This window comes from Balaenoptera physalus (genome assembly GCF_965194825.1).
Source record: "Balaenoptera physalus genome assembly, chromosome: 8".
In the NCBI taxonomy this organism is placed as follows: Eukaryota; Metazoa; Chordata; class Mammalia; order Artiodactyla; family Balaenopteridae; genus Balaenoptera; species Balaenoptera physalus.
Genome location: NC_138887.1, coordinates 110,409,672 through 110,428,361, shown reverse-complemented (window position 1 = coordinate 110,428,361; position 18,690 = coordinate 110,409,672). Strand labels below are relative to the sequence as shown.

At 42.4% G+C, this 18,690-nt stretch overlaps 1 protein-coding gene across 25 annotated transcripts in view; it reads left to right on the top strand.

The window, feature by feature from the left end:
- SLC37A3 (solute carrier family 37 member 3) overlaps positions 1–18,690 on the top strand; it is a 117,900-nt gene that overhangs the window by 3,115 nt on the left and 96,095 nt on the right. For 23 of the 25 annotated variants that reach the window (XR_014266827.1, XR_014266828.1, XR_014266829.1 and 20 more), the window contains 4 exons: positions 5,613–5,773; positions 7,072–7,180; positions 13,806–13,898; positions 17,367–17,450. Coding sequence is in view for 17 of the 25 variants with exons in the window: in XM_082473073.1 (XP_082329199.1) it covers positions 5,685–5,773; positions 7,072–7,180; positions 13,806–13,898; positions 17,367–17,450 (375 nt within the window). In the remaining 8 variants the exon portion in view is untranslated. Of the gene's footprint in view, positions 1–5,612; positions 5,774–7,071; positions 7,181–13,805; positions 13,899–17,366; positions 17,451–18,690 lie in introns of those variants that run through there. The other 2 variants (XM_082473066.1, XM_082473062.1) reach the window with 1 other exon arrangement.

Sequence of the window (18,690 nt, the reverse complement as noted above, 5' to 3'; positions counted from 1 at the left end):
ATATGAGTCTTGGGAAACCGTGAAGAAGGCATTTTAAGCAGAAGAATGACAGCTGATTTATGTTTTAAGATATGTTTCTGGCTGACGTGTGAAGAGTGATGGGCGGCAGGGGGCTGGTGTGTGTGCTAGATGTACAATAGTGAAACCCTGCAGGAGGCTGTTGCACTAGGCTTGATAGAAGACGTGCGTGGTTGACCTTGGTAGTGGCTGTGGGGATGGAGAGAAGAGGATGGATTTGGGCTGAATTTTGGGGTGAAGAGGACTGGATTTAGTGGTGGGTTGGATGCGGAAGCTGAGAGGAAAGGAGAAATGAGGGCTAAGTGTTAGTTGCCTTGGTGGTACCATCTTCTGAGGGCAGTGCTGGGGACGGATGGGTGTGGAGGGAGGAAGTGAAGAATTGTGAAATTGTGTTTCAGCTCCAAGGAGGGCCCTCAAGTGGTTGGTTGGCTGTGCCGCTGGGAGCCCTGGAGGGTCCAAGTTAGAGCTGGCGCTCTAGGAATCATTGGCAGAAAGCCGTGGTACCAGATGAAGGGGACAGAGAGCTTGGAAGTTTAGAGAGAAGTAAGTGGTTATCTTAGATGTTGAGAAAGCAGGTCATTAGGGAAGTGTGGACTTGCTGGGCAGAGCTGCATGCCCTTTGAGGTTTGTGGTTTTGAATCTGAAAAGTGAAACCAAGCCTGCTCCTTTGATTTTTCTCTGGCAAAACTCAACCACTTGGGCCCAGGGGAGGAGGCCAGAGGCAAGCAAGGAAAAAAGGCCCGTAAGGGAGATAGTCCAGATTCTAAGTTGGGAAAGAAGGGAATGAGGACAGGAGGAGGGTCATGGCTGAAGGGAAAAAATGGGGAGGTGACGTAATTGGGAGCTTGCTGAGGTAAAATGACTTTGCAGTGGGGAGTATGAAGTAAGCAGTTTTCTGGAAGGAAACAAAGCAAGATGTTTGAAATGCAGTTTGGGAGGTGATGCACTTACTGCTTAGTAGATGACACGGGCCGGGTTTTGACCACGGAGTGGGTTTTTCTCGTGGGATAGAGGAAAAGATTGGTGGGAAGAGGACAAGGGTCTGCTAGGTTACCCATCTGGGTGTTGACATGAGACAGAGCAGAGGGGGGACAGCAGGTGACCAGGAGACGACGGCTGTGAGGGGCAGGGGGCAGCGAGGCCCAGGAGCTTCGGAGAAGCTGGGGTCTCGGAAGGAGGAGGAGTGGTTGTGAGAAGGAAGATTGCTTCTCTCTGAGAGACCCCAGAGGAAGCAGTGTTATCTGGGGGCAGGCAGGAGTCCGCCAGGGTAGGAAAGGTAAGAACTCGCAGAACAGGGTCATGGTATGGAGAAGTAGATTAACTGCTTCTCTCCATTTCCAGAGAGCCTTTCCTTCCAGCGGGGGTGGGGTGGGGATGGGTCCGATGAGGTGGAAGTGGCCGGTGATCTCCTTTTCTGCCAGTCTCTCCCCTTTCCACTCTGCAGTCTGTTTCCCCCAAAGTGTTCCTAATACGAGACAACTTTATTTATTTATTTTTTAAAAATTAATTAATTAATTATTTTATTTATTTTGGGCTGCGTTGGGTCTTCGTTGCTGTGCACGGGCTTTCTCTAGTTGCGGCGAGCGGGGGCTACTCTTCGTTGCGGTGCGTGGGCTTCTCATTGCGGTGGCTTCTCTTGTTGCGGAGCACGGGCTCTAGGTGCCCGGGCTTCAGTAGTTGTGGCACGTGGGCTCAGTAGTTGTGGCTTGCGGGCTCCAGAGTGCAGGCTCTGTAGTTGTGGCTCACGGGCTTAGTTGCTTCACAGCATGTGGGATCTTCCTGGACCAGGGATTGAACCCGTGTCCCCTGCATTGGCAGGCGGATTCTTAACCACTGCGCCACCAGGGAAGTCCCTACAAGACAACTTTAAATCTTACTATGTTTGAGTTGGAATGGACTCTAAATATGTATGGAAAGTGAAATTTGGGGAATGTTTTATATTCCAAGGCAGTGTTTATAAGGGGGAGATTGCCCTCTGCCTGGACGTGTCACATGTGAAGCCATCTTTTTATTCAGCCTCGATCACACAGTATGGAGCGTTCCATCCTGGAAAGTATGTTGCGTGGGTGATCCTATAGGATCTCAGAAAGCTTCTTACAAATCAGATGAGTTAATGATCATGAACTAGCCTTGAAAAGTAGAATAGGGCTCAATGGTTCTGCATCCTTTTTGATGGCAGGGATCTTACTTTTTATGTTTTTTTTTTTTAAAGGTCATTCTTGTTCTCACATAACAGTTGTATATTTAGTATCCATGGACTAAGAAAATACTAAATGACAGGCTTCTATTCAGAAACACTTAAAATGAATTTTGGCTTTATTAATTATAACAGCATTTACATATGCTTGAAAAATGTTAGACATTTGTTCAGTCTATATTCAGAGCTGGAAAGAAAATGGTCTAAAAGTAGGATGTGCTTAATAGAGTCGGACTTGGCAAAAACTCCGTGCTTCTGCAGGGCTCCAGAGCTCACAGATGATCAGAAATCACTTCTGTGATGTAGGACATATAAACGCAAGGTATTGTTATTAATGATTATGATTATATAAGACCAGATGTTATAATAGTATTCATTTTAAATGGCATTCTGCCAACATCAGATGAATGTTTAAACTCTTTTCCCGTTGAACTTATTAAGCATTTTCTTCCCTGTCACTGTAGCTAAGGAAAAGGTGGTTTATTTAGAAACTAAATCCAGATGGTCTCAAACGGCTTGGTAGTCATTTAACAGCATTAATGTAACTGTACAGGCCTGAAATCCACAACCATTATTGCCGAAGCAAGTAATTCCAGTCTGTTGGAGCATACATTTTTGGAATTATTCTCTTACCTAATTAATTATAGAATTTCATAACCCACAACCTTTTCTGAAGTATTCAGTACAGTGTTTTGAGTTGTGAGTGTGTTCAGGTCAAAGAGCTATGATATATTAAAGAATGGTTAAAACTTTGAGTTGTTTCAGTTGGGTGTCATGTTTAATTTGGGGGTAGAGGTAAATTTAGCAGTAACACTAGTAGCTCTCGGGTTTGTAACCTCCTGGAATTACAGACAGAAAGTTTATTTACATTTTGTGAGTGGAAATTTGTTGTCTTACTTGGCTCATAATTTTGTTTTAACATTTTTCAAGGAGAATGATTATATGAAATTAACTGTATTCTCCTGATGTGGGATTAACCCTGGGCAGATCAGTGGCTAAAATAATTATCTTAATACCTTACATGCATTGTTTATTTTGGTCTCAGAAGAGATAGGCCATTTTACACATGACAATCTGTGCTTCAGAGAGGTTGATGTGTCCAAGGGCTCACAGCCAGTAAGTGAATCAGCTATAATGTTTATATAACTTTAACCATCTCAACTTTGTATCTTTTATCCAAAAGTTTCAAGAATGGCCTTTCAGCTGGGTCTCTCAGCATTTAAGGTTTTGGGTTCATCTACCAAGCAGTAGTATAAATTGTAATAGAGAACGGGAGTATAAATAGCAGTTACAGGGAACACAACCTTGGGCAAAGTCCTGTGATTCACTAATTTTAGTGCTGGAAGCTTTTGAGTTTGTCTCCTACCTTGACTATTATTGTAGTATGTTTATCATACAAGGTATTTTGTTAATTTAATTTTTTTTAAAGCTTTTTTGTTTTTGTTTTTGTTTTTAATTTATTTTTGGCTGCGTCGGGTCTTCGTTGCTGCACGCGGGCTTTCTCTAGTAGCGGTGAGCGGGAGCTACTCTTCATTGTGGTGCGTGGGCTTCTCATTGCGGTGGCTTCTCTTGTTGCAGAGCACGGGCTCTAGGTGTCCAGGCTTCAGTAGTGGTGGCACATGGGCTGAGTAGTTGTGGCACGCGGGCTCTAGAGCACGGGCTCAGTAGTTGTGGCACACGGGCTTAGTTGCTCCGCAGCATGTGGGATCTTCCCGGACCAGGGCTCGAACCCGTGTCCCTTGCATTAGCAGGCGGATTCTTAACCACTGCGCCACCAGCAAAGCCCCTGTTAATTTAATTTAATTTTTTCCTAATATGCAGGTAAACTATAGGACTTTTACAATGCTGTGGATGTTTTCCCTCCTGATTATAAAAGTAATATACATGCTTATTGTAGAATTTTTAGGAAAATATATAGAAAACTAAAATTACCCATAATTCCACTGCCCAGAGAGAACTATATATTCCCTGTTTACTTGTAAATATTATGTAAATCTAGAGTTCAGTTGATTGTAAGTCATATCCTACACATTTCACTTGCTGTTTTCTCATGTTATTATAAAGTCTTAATCATCATGTCAAATGATAAAATATTCAGCCATTTGGATATACCATAATTTGTTTAATTATCCCCTTCTTATTGCATGTTTAGGTTGTTTCTGCAGACTCATAGCTGGAGACGTTAAGTGTAGATGCCTACTTTATGCTTAATTAGTCTTGGTGTCAGAGCATGGATGTGGCTTTCCGAGAGGACAGAGGAGAGGTGAGAGGAAGTAGTGGAAAGAGATGGCAGAGGTGTGGCCCTGTCTCTTTCCCCTGTTCCTTTATGACTGGCACAAAGTTCATTTCTTCATATAAGAGAGCTCTTCCGACTTTTTGTGAAAACTACCTTTGTGTATAGAGCTGTATGCCTCTTGTATTTCTTTAGGAATAAATCCCTGGAAATTGAATTTTTGTGTCAGAGGCTCTCGATGAACATGGCCAGATCGTCTTCCTATAAAATTGTGTTAATTTTCGCTTCCATCAGCAGTGTATGAGAGTTCAGGATCATTAGACCTTGAGCTGCATTGAGCACAGTCTTTTTTAACTATGCAAACATTTTTTGTTACCATAATTAGCATTTCTTATGTTCTAATGAGATTGGAACTCTTATTTGATAAGTTTAATAGCCATTTCATTTCATTTCTTCTGAGTTGTCTGTTCATTTCCGTTGCTCATTTTCCAGTCAGAATTAGTGATTTTCTTATCAGTTTGTATGAGAGTTTGTTCTGTTAGGAGGTAATCAAGGATTTCTTTTTTTTTTTTCTAATAAATAAATAAATTTATTTATTTATTTATTGGCTGTGTTGGGTCTTTGTTGCTGTGCGCAGGCTTTCTCTAGTTGTGGCGAGCAGGGGCTACTCTTCGAGTGGGGGCTACTTTTTCTTGTGGTGCACGGGCTTCTCATTGCGGTGGCTTCTCTTGTTGCGGAGCACCAGCTCTAGGTGCGCGGGCTTCAGTAGTTGCGGCACACGGGCTCAGTAGTTGTGGCTCGCAGGCTCAGTAGTTGGGGCTCGCAGGCTCTGGAGCGCTGGCTCAGTAGTTGTGGCGCACGGGCTTAGTTGCTCTGCAGCATGTGAGATCTTCCTGGACCAGGGCTCGAACCCGTATCCCCTGCATAGGCAGGCGGATTCTTAACCACTGCGCCACCAGGGAAGCCCCAAGGATTTCTTTTTAAAGGACTAGTTAATAGCTGTAAAACATAATTATCAACCTAGTTTTCTGGTGTCAACTAATCCATGTAATTTTTTTTTTTCTAGGCCTTATTATACAGTGACTGGTTGTAAGTCTAAATAATTCTGTTTTTGGATAATAGGCCTATTATGAGTCATGTTAATAATGTGTTTTGTTTTTCCAGAAAGAAGAAATGATGTAAACCATTCACTATCCAGACTTTAAGGTCAAGGTGAGAAGGAAGGTCAGGAGGAACATGGCCTGGCCAAGTATTTTTCAAAGAGGAACTTTGCTCTCCCAGTTCAGCCATCATCATGTGGTAGTATTCCTGCTCACCTTCTTCAGGTAAGTGGACCACTGAAACTCTTCCCTTGTTGTTCTTGTCCTTGTTTTCCTTTTGAAGGAGCTGTTTATTGCATGGCCAGTGCTTAATGCAGTGATTGGCCTGGGCGAGTCATGAGCTAGACCAGCTGGTCCTTCTGTGGCGCTTTATGATGTGGCTGTAATACAGTGCTTCTCGAGGGCTGTCTTGCCCATATTTGGCGATGTCTGGAGACATTTTTAGTTGTCACGCTGGGGGAAGGGGTGCTACTTGGATCTAGTGGGTTGAGACCAGGGATGCTGCTAAACGTCCTGCAGTGCACGGGACAGCCCCCCACAATGGAGAATCTGGGGGGCCCAAAATGTCAGTACTGCTGTGATGGAAAAACCTTGCTCCAACATAAAGTCCTCTAATTGTTAAAACCAGGAGCTTGTGAACAGAGGATGTGCGTATTCAGGGAATGCTCTATGCCTCCTTGAGCAGTAAAGATGGTAGGAGACCTCTTCGAGGAACTTCGGTCACTTGTGTGAGAGCCTGACCAGTCAGTGTGACTGAAGAATCGTCCATGTCTGGCTCAGTGGCCCTCAGTGGCTCTCCTTAGTGGTCTGTAGATGACTTCAGCCAGGCTTTTTGGTGTTAAGGGCACGTTTTTCATAACCCTGTGACTCAACTATTTCGATTATTTCTTCTGAATAGATTTTATTTATTATTAATCTTTATTGAAGGCACTGCAAATGATGATGATGGTTGTGGTTTTTTTTTTTAAGGCAGAAACTAGGAAAATGGTTTTCTAATTATGTAAGAGTTGATAGGTACTTTTGGATGCTTGCTTTAGGGGAAATCCATTTGTGAGGGGTTGAGGGAGGCATCAGTATGAGGAAAAGACAGGCCCCAAGGAAAAAGCCACTGAATGGCTAGTGCAGTGAGTGGCCAGTGGTTGGTAAAGACTTAAAATCCTTTACAGAACTGCAACCATGATTTAAAGGGGTTGCAGTCCATCACATCTCCATCTTCTAGGTCCAGGGACATGTTATGAATGAACATGGGGGCTCATACTGAAGAAAACAAGTTAATTGTTTCTTTGCTTAGCAGAGATTGTTTCAGTGGATAGTTCTTTTTTTTTTTTTTTTTTTTCAGTGGATAGTTCTTATAAAGCAGTTCCTTCCCTCCCTCCTTCCCTCTCTCTCTCTTTCTTTCTTTCTGAATTTCTCTTTTTTAAAAGAGAAGAATTCCAAATTGTATAAAACAAATGGGAATATATCTGTGATTTTATTGAATCCGTTTTTCTTTCATTCAGCTGTCTTTCTTCTCTCTTTTGTAGTTACTCGTTGCTCCACGCGTCAAGAAAAACATTTAGCAATGTCAAAGTCAGTATCTCTAAGCAGTGGACCCCAAGTGCTTTTAACACGTCAATTGAACTGCCTGTAGAGGTAAGCAGAACGAAGTGCTGTGGTGGATTTAAGAAGGGAACCACACTCACCCATAAATTCTTCTAAGTTCTGTTTTGTTTCATTCATCCTTAGGATGGCTTACTATTCCCTATGGCATAAAATCCAACCTATTCTGCCTGATTTCTTAGCTTGCCCTGATTCAGGTCTGTTTTACCATTTCAACCAACCTATTTCTCACTGTTTTGAAATCACACAATTCTGGCTAGGCTGTTTTTTTCATTGAGTTTCACAAGTACCATGCTTATTTCTGCCTTTGAGATTTTGCCTGTATTCTTTTGTATGATCTTTCACCTTCCTTACACCCATCTAAATTTTGCTTTTTCCTGTGTGTCAAGATAAAATGCCACTTTTTCTATCAAGTTTTTTTCCCAGCTTCTGCTGATTTTTTTCCCCTCCTGAACTGTGTGGACTGCATATTACATAGTTTAATGTCGAGGTACTTATGTACTTTATAATCATTTCACTTGTTTTTATCTTGTTTAAGTGACTTGAAGTCAGGGAGTCTGTATCCAGTTCTTATATTCATTTTTATTTGTTTGTTTTGTTTTTGTCTTTTGGCTGTGCCGTGTGGCTTGCGGGATCTTAGTTCCCTGACCAGGGATCGAACCCAGGCCCCGGCAGTGAAAGTGCTGAGTCCTAACCACTGGACTTCCAGGGAATTCCCTCTTATATTCATTTTGGACCAAGTAAATTCTTTGATGACTATTTGGAATGGAGATGCTATTCTATTTTTTTCAATAAATTTATTTATTTTTGGCTGTGTTGGGTCTTCGTTGCTGCGTGCAGGCTTTCTCTAGTTGCGGGAAGCGGGGGCTACTCTTCGTTGCGGTGCACGGGCTTCTCATTGCAGTGGCTTCTCTTGTTGCGGAGCACGGGCTCTAGGCTCGGCGGCTTCAGTAGTTGTGGCTCATGGGCTCTAGAGTGCAGGCTCAGTAGTTGTGGTGCACGGGCTTAGTTGCTCCACAGCATGTGGGGTCTTCCTGGACCAGGACTCGAATGTGTGTTCCCTGCATTGGCAGGTGGATTCTTAAGCACTGCGCCACCAGGGAAGTCCTGGAGATGCTATTCTTTATGATGCCGTATCTCAATACAAAAATCCATACCTGTCAATCTTTACTATGTTGTTTGAGTTCAACTTATATGGAGTTATAGGTATATATTAATATGCTTCGCACTTTTAAAAAATTGTATTTATTTATTTTTGGCTGCGTTGGGTCTTTGTTGCTGCGCGCGGGCTTTCTCTAGTTGCAGTGAGCGGGGGCTACTCTTCGTTGTGGTGTGCAGGCTTCTCATTGCAGTGGCTTCTCTTGTTGCGGAGCACGGGCTCTAGGCGCATGGGCTTCAGTAGTTGTGGCCCGTGGGCTCAGTAGTTGTGGCTCACGGGCTCTAGAGCGCAGTCTCAGTAGTTGTGGCGCAGGGGCTTAGTTGCTCTGCGGCATGTGGGATCTTCCTGGACCAGGGCTCAAACTCGTGTCCCCTGCGTTGGTAGGGGGATTCTTAACTACTGCACCACCAGGGAAGCCCCGCATTTTTATTCATTAAAAATTATTTCCCCTATTTGGACCAATTCAAAATTGACAGAGATTCGAAGGTTATATGAATATACCCTGAAGTGTAAATAAGTTATTCAGTCAATTGCTTATTCAGTCTGTCTTGCACTGAGGATACAATCAATCAATCAGTCAATCAATAAAAGCCTAGAGGATTAAAAAAAGAAAAGAGCCTGTCCTCATGGAGCTGACATTGTAGTGGAAATGCTCTTGAACAATTTTTCTGGAATTGAAGTTATCAGGGATTTTTAAAAGGCAGGCTATTAAGACTAGACAGCTACATTTCTCGATGGAACCTTGACCAGTGTTGTGTGCACGGTAAGTACGTCTGAATGATCATTAACTGACTCGTCACAAACCCTCAAGGTGAAGTGGCCTTAGAGAGGTCATATGCCCTAACCTCTCAGACGGTATAGAATCTTTCTTTGTCATTATTGACAGATGGCCACCTAGCTTCTGCTTTAATACTTCAGGGAGAAGAAACTCCCTGTTTTCTAGGTGGACGATTACATTTTTATTTAACTTTGATTATTAGGAAGTTCTTTCTTATACTGAGGTAAGAGTGTTCTGCTGTTTAATTTTGATCTTAGGTTTTATCCTGAGCTGTGCATACTAAGTTGATTCGTGCTGCAGGACAGCCTGTTAAATATTTGAGGAAAATCCATCTCCCTAAATTTCTCATGTTGAGGCAAAACATCCCTGCTCCTTCGGCTGTAGTTTAGTGACACAGAGCACTAAATATGCTCTTTCAGGTACAGGCTGACCAATATATAGAATAATAGGATTTGATTTAGGCACTAAATTTCTGGTTATACAGCCTTTGTTTTTCAGGTGACTGGGTTGGAGATCCCCAGCGCCACCCCCAGGTTTGATGATTCACTAGGGAGACTCATAGGACTCAGCATATGACTCAAAACTATGGTTTATTACAGTGAAGCACACCGAGCAAAGTCAGCAAAGGGAAAAGCACATAGGGTAAGGTCTAGAGGAAAGCAGGCAAAACCTTCCAAGAGTCCCTTTCCAGTGCAATAATATGGATGTGCTTAATTTTTCCAGCAGCAAGTCATGACAACTCCGGTGAGATGTTGTCTACTAGGGAAGCCCATTAGAGACTTGGTGGCAGGGTTTTTACTGGGGCTGGTCATGTAGGCACCCTCTGCCTGGCACGTACGAAAATTCCACATTCCCATAAGGAAAGCAGGTGTTCAGCACAAACCATATTGTTTGGACAGACAGTTTAGGTACAGGGAGCCACTCTTAGCAGGGACTGATGGGAACCCTCCCAAGACCCAAGTTTCCAGGGGCCAGCCTTGCAAGTAGGCCCTTTTTTTTTTTTTTTTTTTTTTTTTTTGCAAGTAGGCCTTTTTAAGGACACGTATCAGGTCTGCTATGGTAACTCTTTCCTGCCAGTGACCGTGTCACATTATTAGCTTGTGTTGAACTTGCATTAACTTTCCTGCTAAGATATTTACTTACTTACTTATTCTAATTGATGCTTATTTTTTTTTTTTTTAAAACATTGCTTTTTTAATTTTATTTATTTATTTAGTTAGTTAGTTAGTTATGGCTGTGTTGGATCTTCGTTTCTGTGCAAGGGCTTCCTCTAGTTGTGGCAAGCGGGGGCCACTCTTCATCGCGGTGCGTGGGCCTCTCACTATCGCGGCCTCTCTTGTTGTGGAACACAGGCTCCAGACGTGCAGGCTCAGTAATTGTGGCTCACGGGCCCATTTGCTCCGCGGCATGTGGGATCTTTCCAGACCAGGGCTCGAACCCGTGTCCCCTGCATTGGCAGGCAGATTCTCAACCACTGCGCCACCAGGGAAGCCCCTAATTGATGCTTTTTAAAGTAGCTTTCACCATTCTGAGTTTTCAGAACTATGTATTCAGTAGCTTGGATGGATTGGTTATGTAGAAGTTGGGTTCTGACTTATCTTGGAGGTCTTTGTATTTCCATACCTGCCCTCATAGAGAGCAGTGCCAACCTTCCACTCCCTTCTGTAGACTTTAAAATCCAGGTTTTTTCTTTCCTGAAGCCTGCTGCTGGGAGCAGAGTGGCTAGGGCAGTATGTACCTTTCACTCCTGTGCTTCTGGGTCTGTAACTGTCTTAACTCTAGCTTTCTTTGGAGACTTACTTTCTTGTCCAAAGTGGGAAGGTTCTTAGAACCAGAAGTGTACGTAAAATGAGTCAACTCTAAAAAACATTTTGTTTATATATGTTTTTAAACATTTCTTAAGTGCCCCAAACAGCATCCTCAAAAAGTGCTTATTATAGCTTTTATGTTTATGCATAGCTATCTTAGGTGCTTTACAAAAAAATTAAGCAGACACAGTCTGTATACCTTGAGATTTTATAATGGATCCCACTGACATGGGCAAACATTGGACATAGTAAGAGATCATGATATTGAATCTCTGTTTATAGATAATGAAGAGGAAATGGTTGAATCTAAGATTTGAGGACAACTTGATTGAAAATTGTGAACAAAAATTTGTTCCATTAAGTTAAAAAGTCATAACTCTCCAGACAGCACAGTCCTTCCAGGGTGTAGGGAATAGTGTAAGAGAGTCTAAACTTCTCTCCAGGAGAGGAAAGCAGGATTCAAGGTGCCCTCAACATTCCAGCTCAACCTCAGCCACAGCTGCTCTGACTCAGATTCTCACAGCAACCGATACCTGACCCCTGAACACAAGTCAGATTCGGCTTATCCTCTGAGCTCGGCTTCAGGAAGTGCTTTCGTGTCAGTTTCCCCACCCCCACGCATAGCTGTAGTTCTGTGATAAGCATTCTCACTTAGGAAACCCACACTGCGACCTTTTGTGTTTCCAGGAAGTGCCCCAACGTGTAGCGGTCGTCGTAGCTTAATGCAGGCCCTCCCCTGACAACACAGGAAAGGCCTCCACACTTAAAGGCCGGTCCTTTCACATGGCAGTTGTGCATATGTGCAGGCCAGCGGGTGAGATTTGAGCACCTTAAAGTCACTTTGTTGATGACCTTCAGGTTCATTTCATTCTCTTTTGAGGAAATATCTGCCACATACCCAAATCTGAATAACTAGAGTTTGTCTGTCAGTCACTCTTACAAGTAAAAATGACATTTCAGCTGTCGACTCACACAGTTTTCCTCAAGACAGTCATCTCCTCTCCTGTTCGTATAGCTGTATTATCGATGTTAACTTTCTTCACTAGCCTTTTCTCTTTTATCCTATTTTCTGAATCTTTTTGTTAGTCCTGCTTTTTTTGTTTGTTTTTTTTTAGTTTTGGGGTTTGTTTACACTTGTTAAGTAGGCAGTCAGAAGTGTATTTCAGCTGAATTTTAAACAGAAAAAAGCTGTTTGAAACCTGTCAGTTTTTGTGGCAGCCGCACCTGCAGGGAGATTTTGGTGGCTTCTCGTAAGAGTAAAGAAAAAAATCCTGAAACTCGGAGCAACTGCTTGAATGTGAGCTCCTCAGGTTGGTGTGTACCCCACAGGGCTTAATTCTGGGTCCTGTTGAGCCTGGATGGCATCAGGGATCAAAGATTGTGGTTAGAGAGGAAGGTGGCAAAATAACTCTAATTGGAGATATTTCGGGCCCCAAGTTGGCACACTGAAATACTGATGGGTCTCAGCCGTGTGAGCTGCTTTCTTATCGCTCATGAAAGCAGTGTGTGAGGGAAAGTAACAAGACTGTTGGCGTTAAGCCTCATGGAAGTGAGTCACAATGCTTTAGGATCACACTTTATATATTCTCTTACAATTTGGGGATTTTACTTTCTGTTAAAAGGTAGAGTGTGTTGTTTTAAGTTGCTGATTGTGATTTTTCTCTTTAATATTCCAAAGTCAAATTTTCTATAATAACCCATCTCAGAAATCATTTAGTATAACAACTTTTTGGTCTGGAGACCCCAAAGAGCTATGGGTTTGTATTTATAGAGACTTACGGTTTTAGAAATTAAAACCAAGACATTGAAGAAAAATACATTGGTTTTAAATTATTTTTAAATGAACTAAATAACCCATAACACGTTAACATAAATAACATTTAGTGAAAAATGACTTTCAAAATGGAAAAAAGTCACTTAATAAGGAGAGTGGCGTTGATTTACATTTTTGCAAATCTCTTCATGTCTGGCTCAATAGAAGACAGTGGGTTTTCATGTCTGCTTCTGAATTCAGTCTCTTGCAGCTTGATCCTTTAAAGTATATGAAGAGAATTTGGCTTTCACAGATACATAGTAGGAAGGGGAGAAGTATTTTAATAGCCTTTTCTGTTAATTGTGGATATTTGTCTTTGATACTACATGAGAATTTGACAAGAGGCAATTTCTTAAAGGTTAGTTACAATGTGGAATCTGAAACTGTATTCATTAACTTTTTTATACACTTGCATTAAGATCCATTTGTCTGTCTTCTACTTTGAATGGATCTTGAAGTGACAGGCTCATTTCATTCTTTTCTGAGGAAATATCTGCCAAATACCCAAATCTGAATAACTAGGGTTTGTTTGTCAGTCACTCTTTCAAGTAAAAATGACATTCCAGCTTGCAGCTCAGACAGTTTTCTCAAGATAGCCATCATACTTTGGTGTGCATAAGTGCTGTATGCATATTTTCTGCTTCATCACACGAAATATTTAAAAAAATGTACTCGGGCCAGATTTAATAAAATCAATAATTTTTACTGCTCGACAAATATTTGTTGAGCGTCTAGCATGTGCCAAGGACATTCTTAAGTGAAATTGCCTTTTTTTTTTTTTAAACTGTGTGGCATTAAAGAATACAGTGATTAATAGTACAGTTGTGTAACCGCCTTGATCTGTGCTAAGGCACAGGAGTTTTACCCACCACTGCTTTTGCACCATCAATGGAAAAGTCAAAGGGAAAAAGCAAATAACATTTTAGTGTTATGCAAATGACTTTGGCCTTGTGGACCTTTTTTGCATATGTGTTTCCCTTATGTACAGAGGGCTGATGTGCTCTTTTCAGCATCACCACCCGGTGATGCGGGGGTGGGTGGTAGTTGTGTGTGAAGGTGCTTTGGACCAGCGGGACTGACTGGTTCTTGTGTGACTGCAGATCTGGAGCAGCAACCATCTGTTTCCCAGTGCAGAGGAAGCCACTCTTTTCCTCGGGACACTTGACACCATCTTCCTCTTCTCCTATGCTGTGGTAAGTTTCAGAACTCTAGGCTTTTACGTTGAGGAAAAACGTAAAATTACTCCAAACCTTATGAAGTTGGCAAGGGATTTTGAATTTGCTGACTGAGGAGAGTTTGTTTTGTGTCCTTCCCATCCCTCTATTCCTCCATTCGACACATATTTTTTGAGCCCCTAGCATGTGCTGAGCACGTGCCAGGTACTTTTCTAGTCGATGGGGAATTCATCAGTGAGCATCACAGGAGAAATCCCTTCCTTCATAAAGCTTATTATTCTTTTTTAAGCTTCTCTTCTTGAGTGGGAGCTAAGGGAGACAAACGGTAACAAAATGCTATAAATAAGTAAACGACTGAGTGTATTCGAAGGTGGTAAGTGCTGTGGCAAAGAGCCAGGCCGGGGGCGGGGGTGGGGGGTGGGGGTTTGTCGTGTATGTAGGACGGCCGGGGAGGACCTCGTGAAGAGCAGAGGCCTGAGTGTAGGTGGAGATTTCAGAGCCCTTCACATATAGATGATTTTTTATTTTTATTTTTATTTTTTTAAAAAAAATTATTTATTTATTTATTTATTTGGTTGTGCTGGGTCTTAGTTGTGGCTTGCTGGCTCCTTATTTGCAGCACGTGGGCTTCTTAATTGTGGCAGGAGAGCTCCTAAGTTGCGGCTCGTGGGCTCCTTAGTTATGGCATGCAAACTCTTAGTTGCAGCATGCATGTGGGATCTAGTTCCCTGACCAGGGATTGAACCCGGGCCCCCTGCATTGGGAGTGTGGAGTCATAACCACTGGACCACCAGGGAAGTCCCGTAGATGATTTTTTAAATTATGAGACTGGATGAAAATCGTCAGGAGAGTTGATAAGGACGGGGAGGAGGTAGGAAGACTGAGCCGGGGCTTGGGGGGGCTTCCAGTATTTCGAGGTGGGGAAGATGAGGGTTGGGCCCGGGAGGCTGAGAGGGAGCAGGAGAACCACGAGAGGGTGGCATTGTCCTGGGAGCGGAACCGGGATGGCCGGGGCCAGCTCTGGCTGAGGAAGTGTCCTGGGATTGGGCAGCCAGAGTCTCTGTCTGGCCTTAGGGAATGTCTGTGGTGGCTGCCGAATTAGAGCAGTGGTGTCGATAGCTGGAGCTGTGCCCCCGGGGGAGCAGTCTGACCTTTTCTCCCCAGCGTCTTACTGTTTATCTTTAAAATGTGTCCAGTTATAAAAAAGCCTTTTAGGTATAAATGTGCAGGTGATGTGAAATACTGGGTGAAAGTCCCAAAGTAATCTCCAAATGTTTATTTGGGCGGTTCCTAGAATATCTTTTCTTTGAAGAGGAAACTTACAGACACAGTTGGAGCAGATCTTGGATCATTTAGCCTAGCTTCTCAGCCCAGCCTTTTTTTTTTTTTTTTTTAATTGGGGTACAGTTGTTTTACAATGTTGTGTTAGTTTCTACTGTACAGTGAAGTGGAGTTCCCTGTGCTATACAGCAGGTTCTTATTAGTTATCTATTTTATACATTATTAGTGTATACATGTCAATCCCAATCTCCCAGTTCATCCCACCCCGTTCCCCCCGCTTTCCCCCCTTGGTGTCCATACATTTGTTCTCTACACCTGTGTCTCTGTTTCTGCCTTGCAGACCAGCTCATCCATACCATTTTTCTAGATTCCACATATATGCGTTAATATACAATGTTTATTTTTCTCTTTCTGACTTACTTCACTCTGTCTGACAGTCTCTAGGTCCATCCATGTCTCTACAAACAACCCAATTTCGTTCCTTTTTATGGCTGAGTAATATTCCATTGTATATATGTACCACATCTTCTTTATCCATTTGTCTGTCAGTGGACATTTAGGTTGCTTCCATGACCTGGCTATTGTAAATAGAGCTGTAACGAACATTGGAGTGCATGTGTCTTTTTGAATTATGGTTTTCTCAGGGTATATGCCCAGTAGTGGGATTGCTGGGTCATATGGTAGTTCTATTTTTAGTTTCTTAAGGAACCTCCATACTCTTCTCCATAGTGGCTGTGGGAATTTGCATTCCCACCAACAGTGCAAGAGTGTTCCCTTTTCTCCACACCCTCCCCAGCATTTATTGCTTGTAGATTTTCTGATGATCAGGCCAGCCTTTTCTGTACAAAATCCCAATATAGGATCGCTTGGCTTTGGCAGGAGCACTCCCAGTGATGCTTCTCCTTCAGCCTTAGAAGAGGCTGTGTCGTCTCACGGAACCACTAGCTCACCACCACCAACTAGCTATGATAAGCTTCGTATCAAAATGGAATTTAACCTTTTTTTGATATTTAGTTTCCTTACCTACAGAGTTATGATGATATAGAGTTATGATGATAATACTTGTCTATAGGATTAAATAGGTTTAGGAGATAAAAGATAAATGCCATGAAAAACCAGTGATCATAGCTCTTTATATTGAGCTGCATTTCCTTCTGTAACTGCCAGGTATTGTGTGGACCTTTGGAGCAATACAGAATAAATTGGTTGCCTAATCTGAAACATAACTGAGAGATTTTCTTCACCACTGTCCCGCACCACCCCCACCCCCCGCTATATATAGTATAAGACCACGTGAATTGGAGCTATAGAACATAGACTCTTCTCTAATGTTTGCGGGTGCCTCTTTTGAGGTAGTGAAAACTTGACAATAATGAGGGAGAAACATTTATTATGCCGTTTATCATCTAAATTTTCTCTAATATAGATATATTTATACAGCTATATTATATTTATAATATAGTCAATTTACTAGAAACACTTGTATCTGAATTTAGGTATTTAGTCAAGACATTTATTCATTTTACATATTTGCGGAAGAAACCTAAAGTGCGTTGCCCTTAGCTCTTTGGTCTGCCTTACTGCCATGATCTCGGCATTTTAATTCCTGCCACTCAGTGGGAGGACAGCAGAAGGCGGAGCATCTGCGCCTCTCTTCAACTAATTATCGTCTCTGCCTCCGTGCTCTCCTTGCCTCGTGATGTCATGAAACCCAAGGGTCAGATTAAACAGGCAGTGCATGTGCCCCCGAAGCTTCTGTTCTGCAGGACACGTAACATCTTAATTCAGAACGCAAATGGCTAAGAGGAATCCCTTTGGGAAAGCAGGTAACTGATGTTTAGGAGTTCATCTGTTCTAGAAGAGGAAACATATTTGTGTGCTTGTTTTATTAGAATTATTCTTTGGTTTTTTTTTTTTTTTTTTCTTTTCTTTTCTTTTCAGACTCTTAGGCAGTTAGGGGATCAAATAGAATGGAAATTTGCCCTGAATTGTACTGTCTTGGTGCATGAAGTGTTTACAGTATAGTGTGCAGAAACAATTGTCATTTCTTGAAATGTTAGTGAAACTGATTTAGATAGCTAGGCTAGGCATGAGAATGAGATTTAATTTTTGTGTTTTGTTTGCCTCGTTTGCTTTGGAATGCGTTTTACTTTTTCCAGGCTGTGTTGTTATCCAGAGCTATAAAATAAAATGCTTTATTTTTAGGGCCTTTTCATCAGTGGTATCATTGGGGATCGGCTTAATTTGCGATGGGTTCTGTCTTTCGGCATGTGCTCCTCTGCATTAGTGGTAAGTTGAAAGGTGTTATTCTTGTTACTATTACTGTTATCTCAGCCAGGTATTTTACAATCCAAGCAATCCCCCACTTCTGTATATGGAATAGAATAGAAAAATTAATCTTCAGTGTTCTAATCCCTTCTGTGCCTTTTCGCTTAGGTATGTCCTTAAAGTGTGACTTCAGTCATGCCCCTTGCTTGATTCTCAGTCACCAGCAAAATCAAAGCATAACTCGCCTGGCATCCAGTGCTCCTGAGAACCTGGTCCCAGCCCGCCTCCACAGTCATGTCTGTCCTGTGCTTCACCTCTCTGCTCTCCCAGATCAAACTATCAATACCTTTTGTGGCCCTAACATATCCTGCTCCCTTCTACCTCACGGCTGTTGTTCCTGCTGTTCTTCCTGCCTTGAATGCTCTCTCTTCAACTCTTGATAGTATAACTCAGCGTCTCCTTCAAGTCATTGGCCAAATGACTCTTGTTTCATTATGCCTTACTTTACCAGCCCCACTCCCGGAAGTCATCCTTCCCTGTCCTGAGCTCCCGTGCCTGGATTTCTTTGAAGGCACTTGTCTTGTCTGCTGCTCAGCCTGCTTATTTCTGTGTCAGTCTTGCTTTCCCTAGGAGTCTGCAGCGGGGTGATTAAGACCACAGACTTGCCCAGACCTGCACCGCCTGGGTTTCAGTCCTTCCCGGGAGTTTCCAGCTACGGTTTCTGTGTGCTTCAGCCTCCCCTTCTGAATACCTCCACCTGGGGTTGCAGTGAGGGTTGTGTGTGTTACTATGTGTGGGGCATTTGGAACAGTGCCTGGTGTATTAAGTGCTATAGAGGGCAAGATCCATATTTGATTCATCTTTATTTGCTTACAAGCATCTGGTGATAAATTTTTGTTGATTGAATGAAAGCGTGGAGTTTAGTTAGACTCTATTACTGTTTTTCAATGTCTGCCATTTGTGTATGGGGAAAAACTTCTTTTTCTATTTCAGAGATTGAAGCACTTTATTTATTCACAAGCTGCTCACCCACACATATATACATACTATTTTTAAACCTGTATACATTCTTGTTTGTTTTTTTTTTTACATTTTTTGAAAAATTGAAGTATGTACATAAACTCAATAAACTCACCCTTTTTAGTGTATACTCCTGAATTCTGACAAATGAGTGTAGTTGTGTAACTGCCACCCTTCCTCCTGCCCCCACCCTCTGGCAGGCACCGACTGATTTTCTGTCGTTATAGTTTTGCTCATTCCA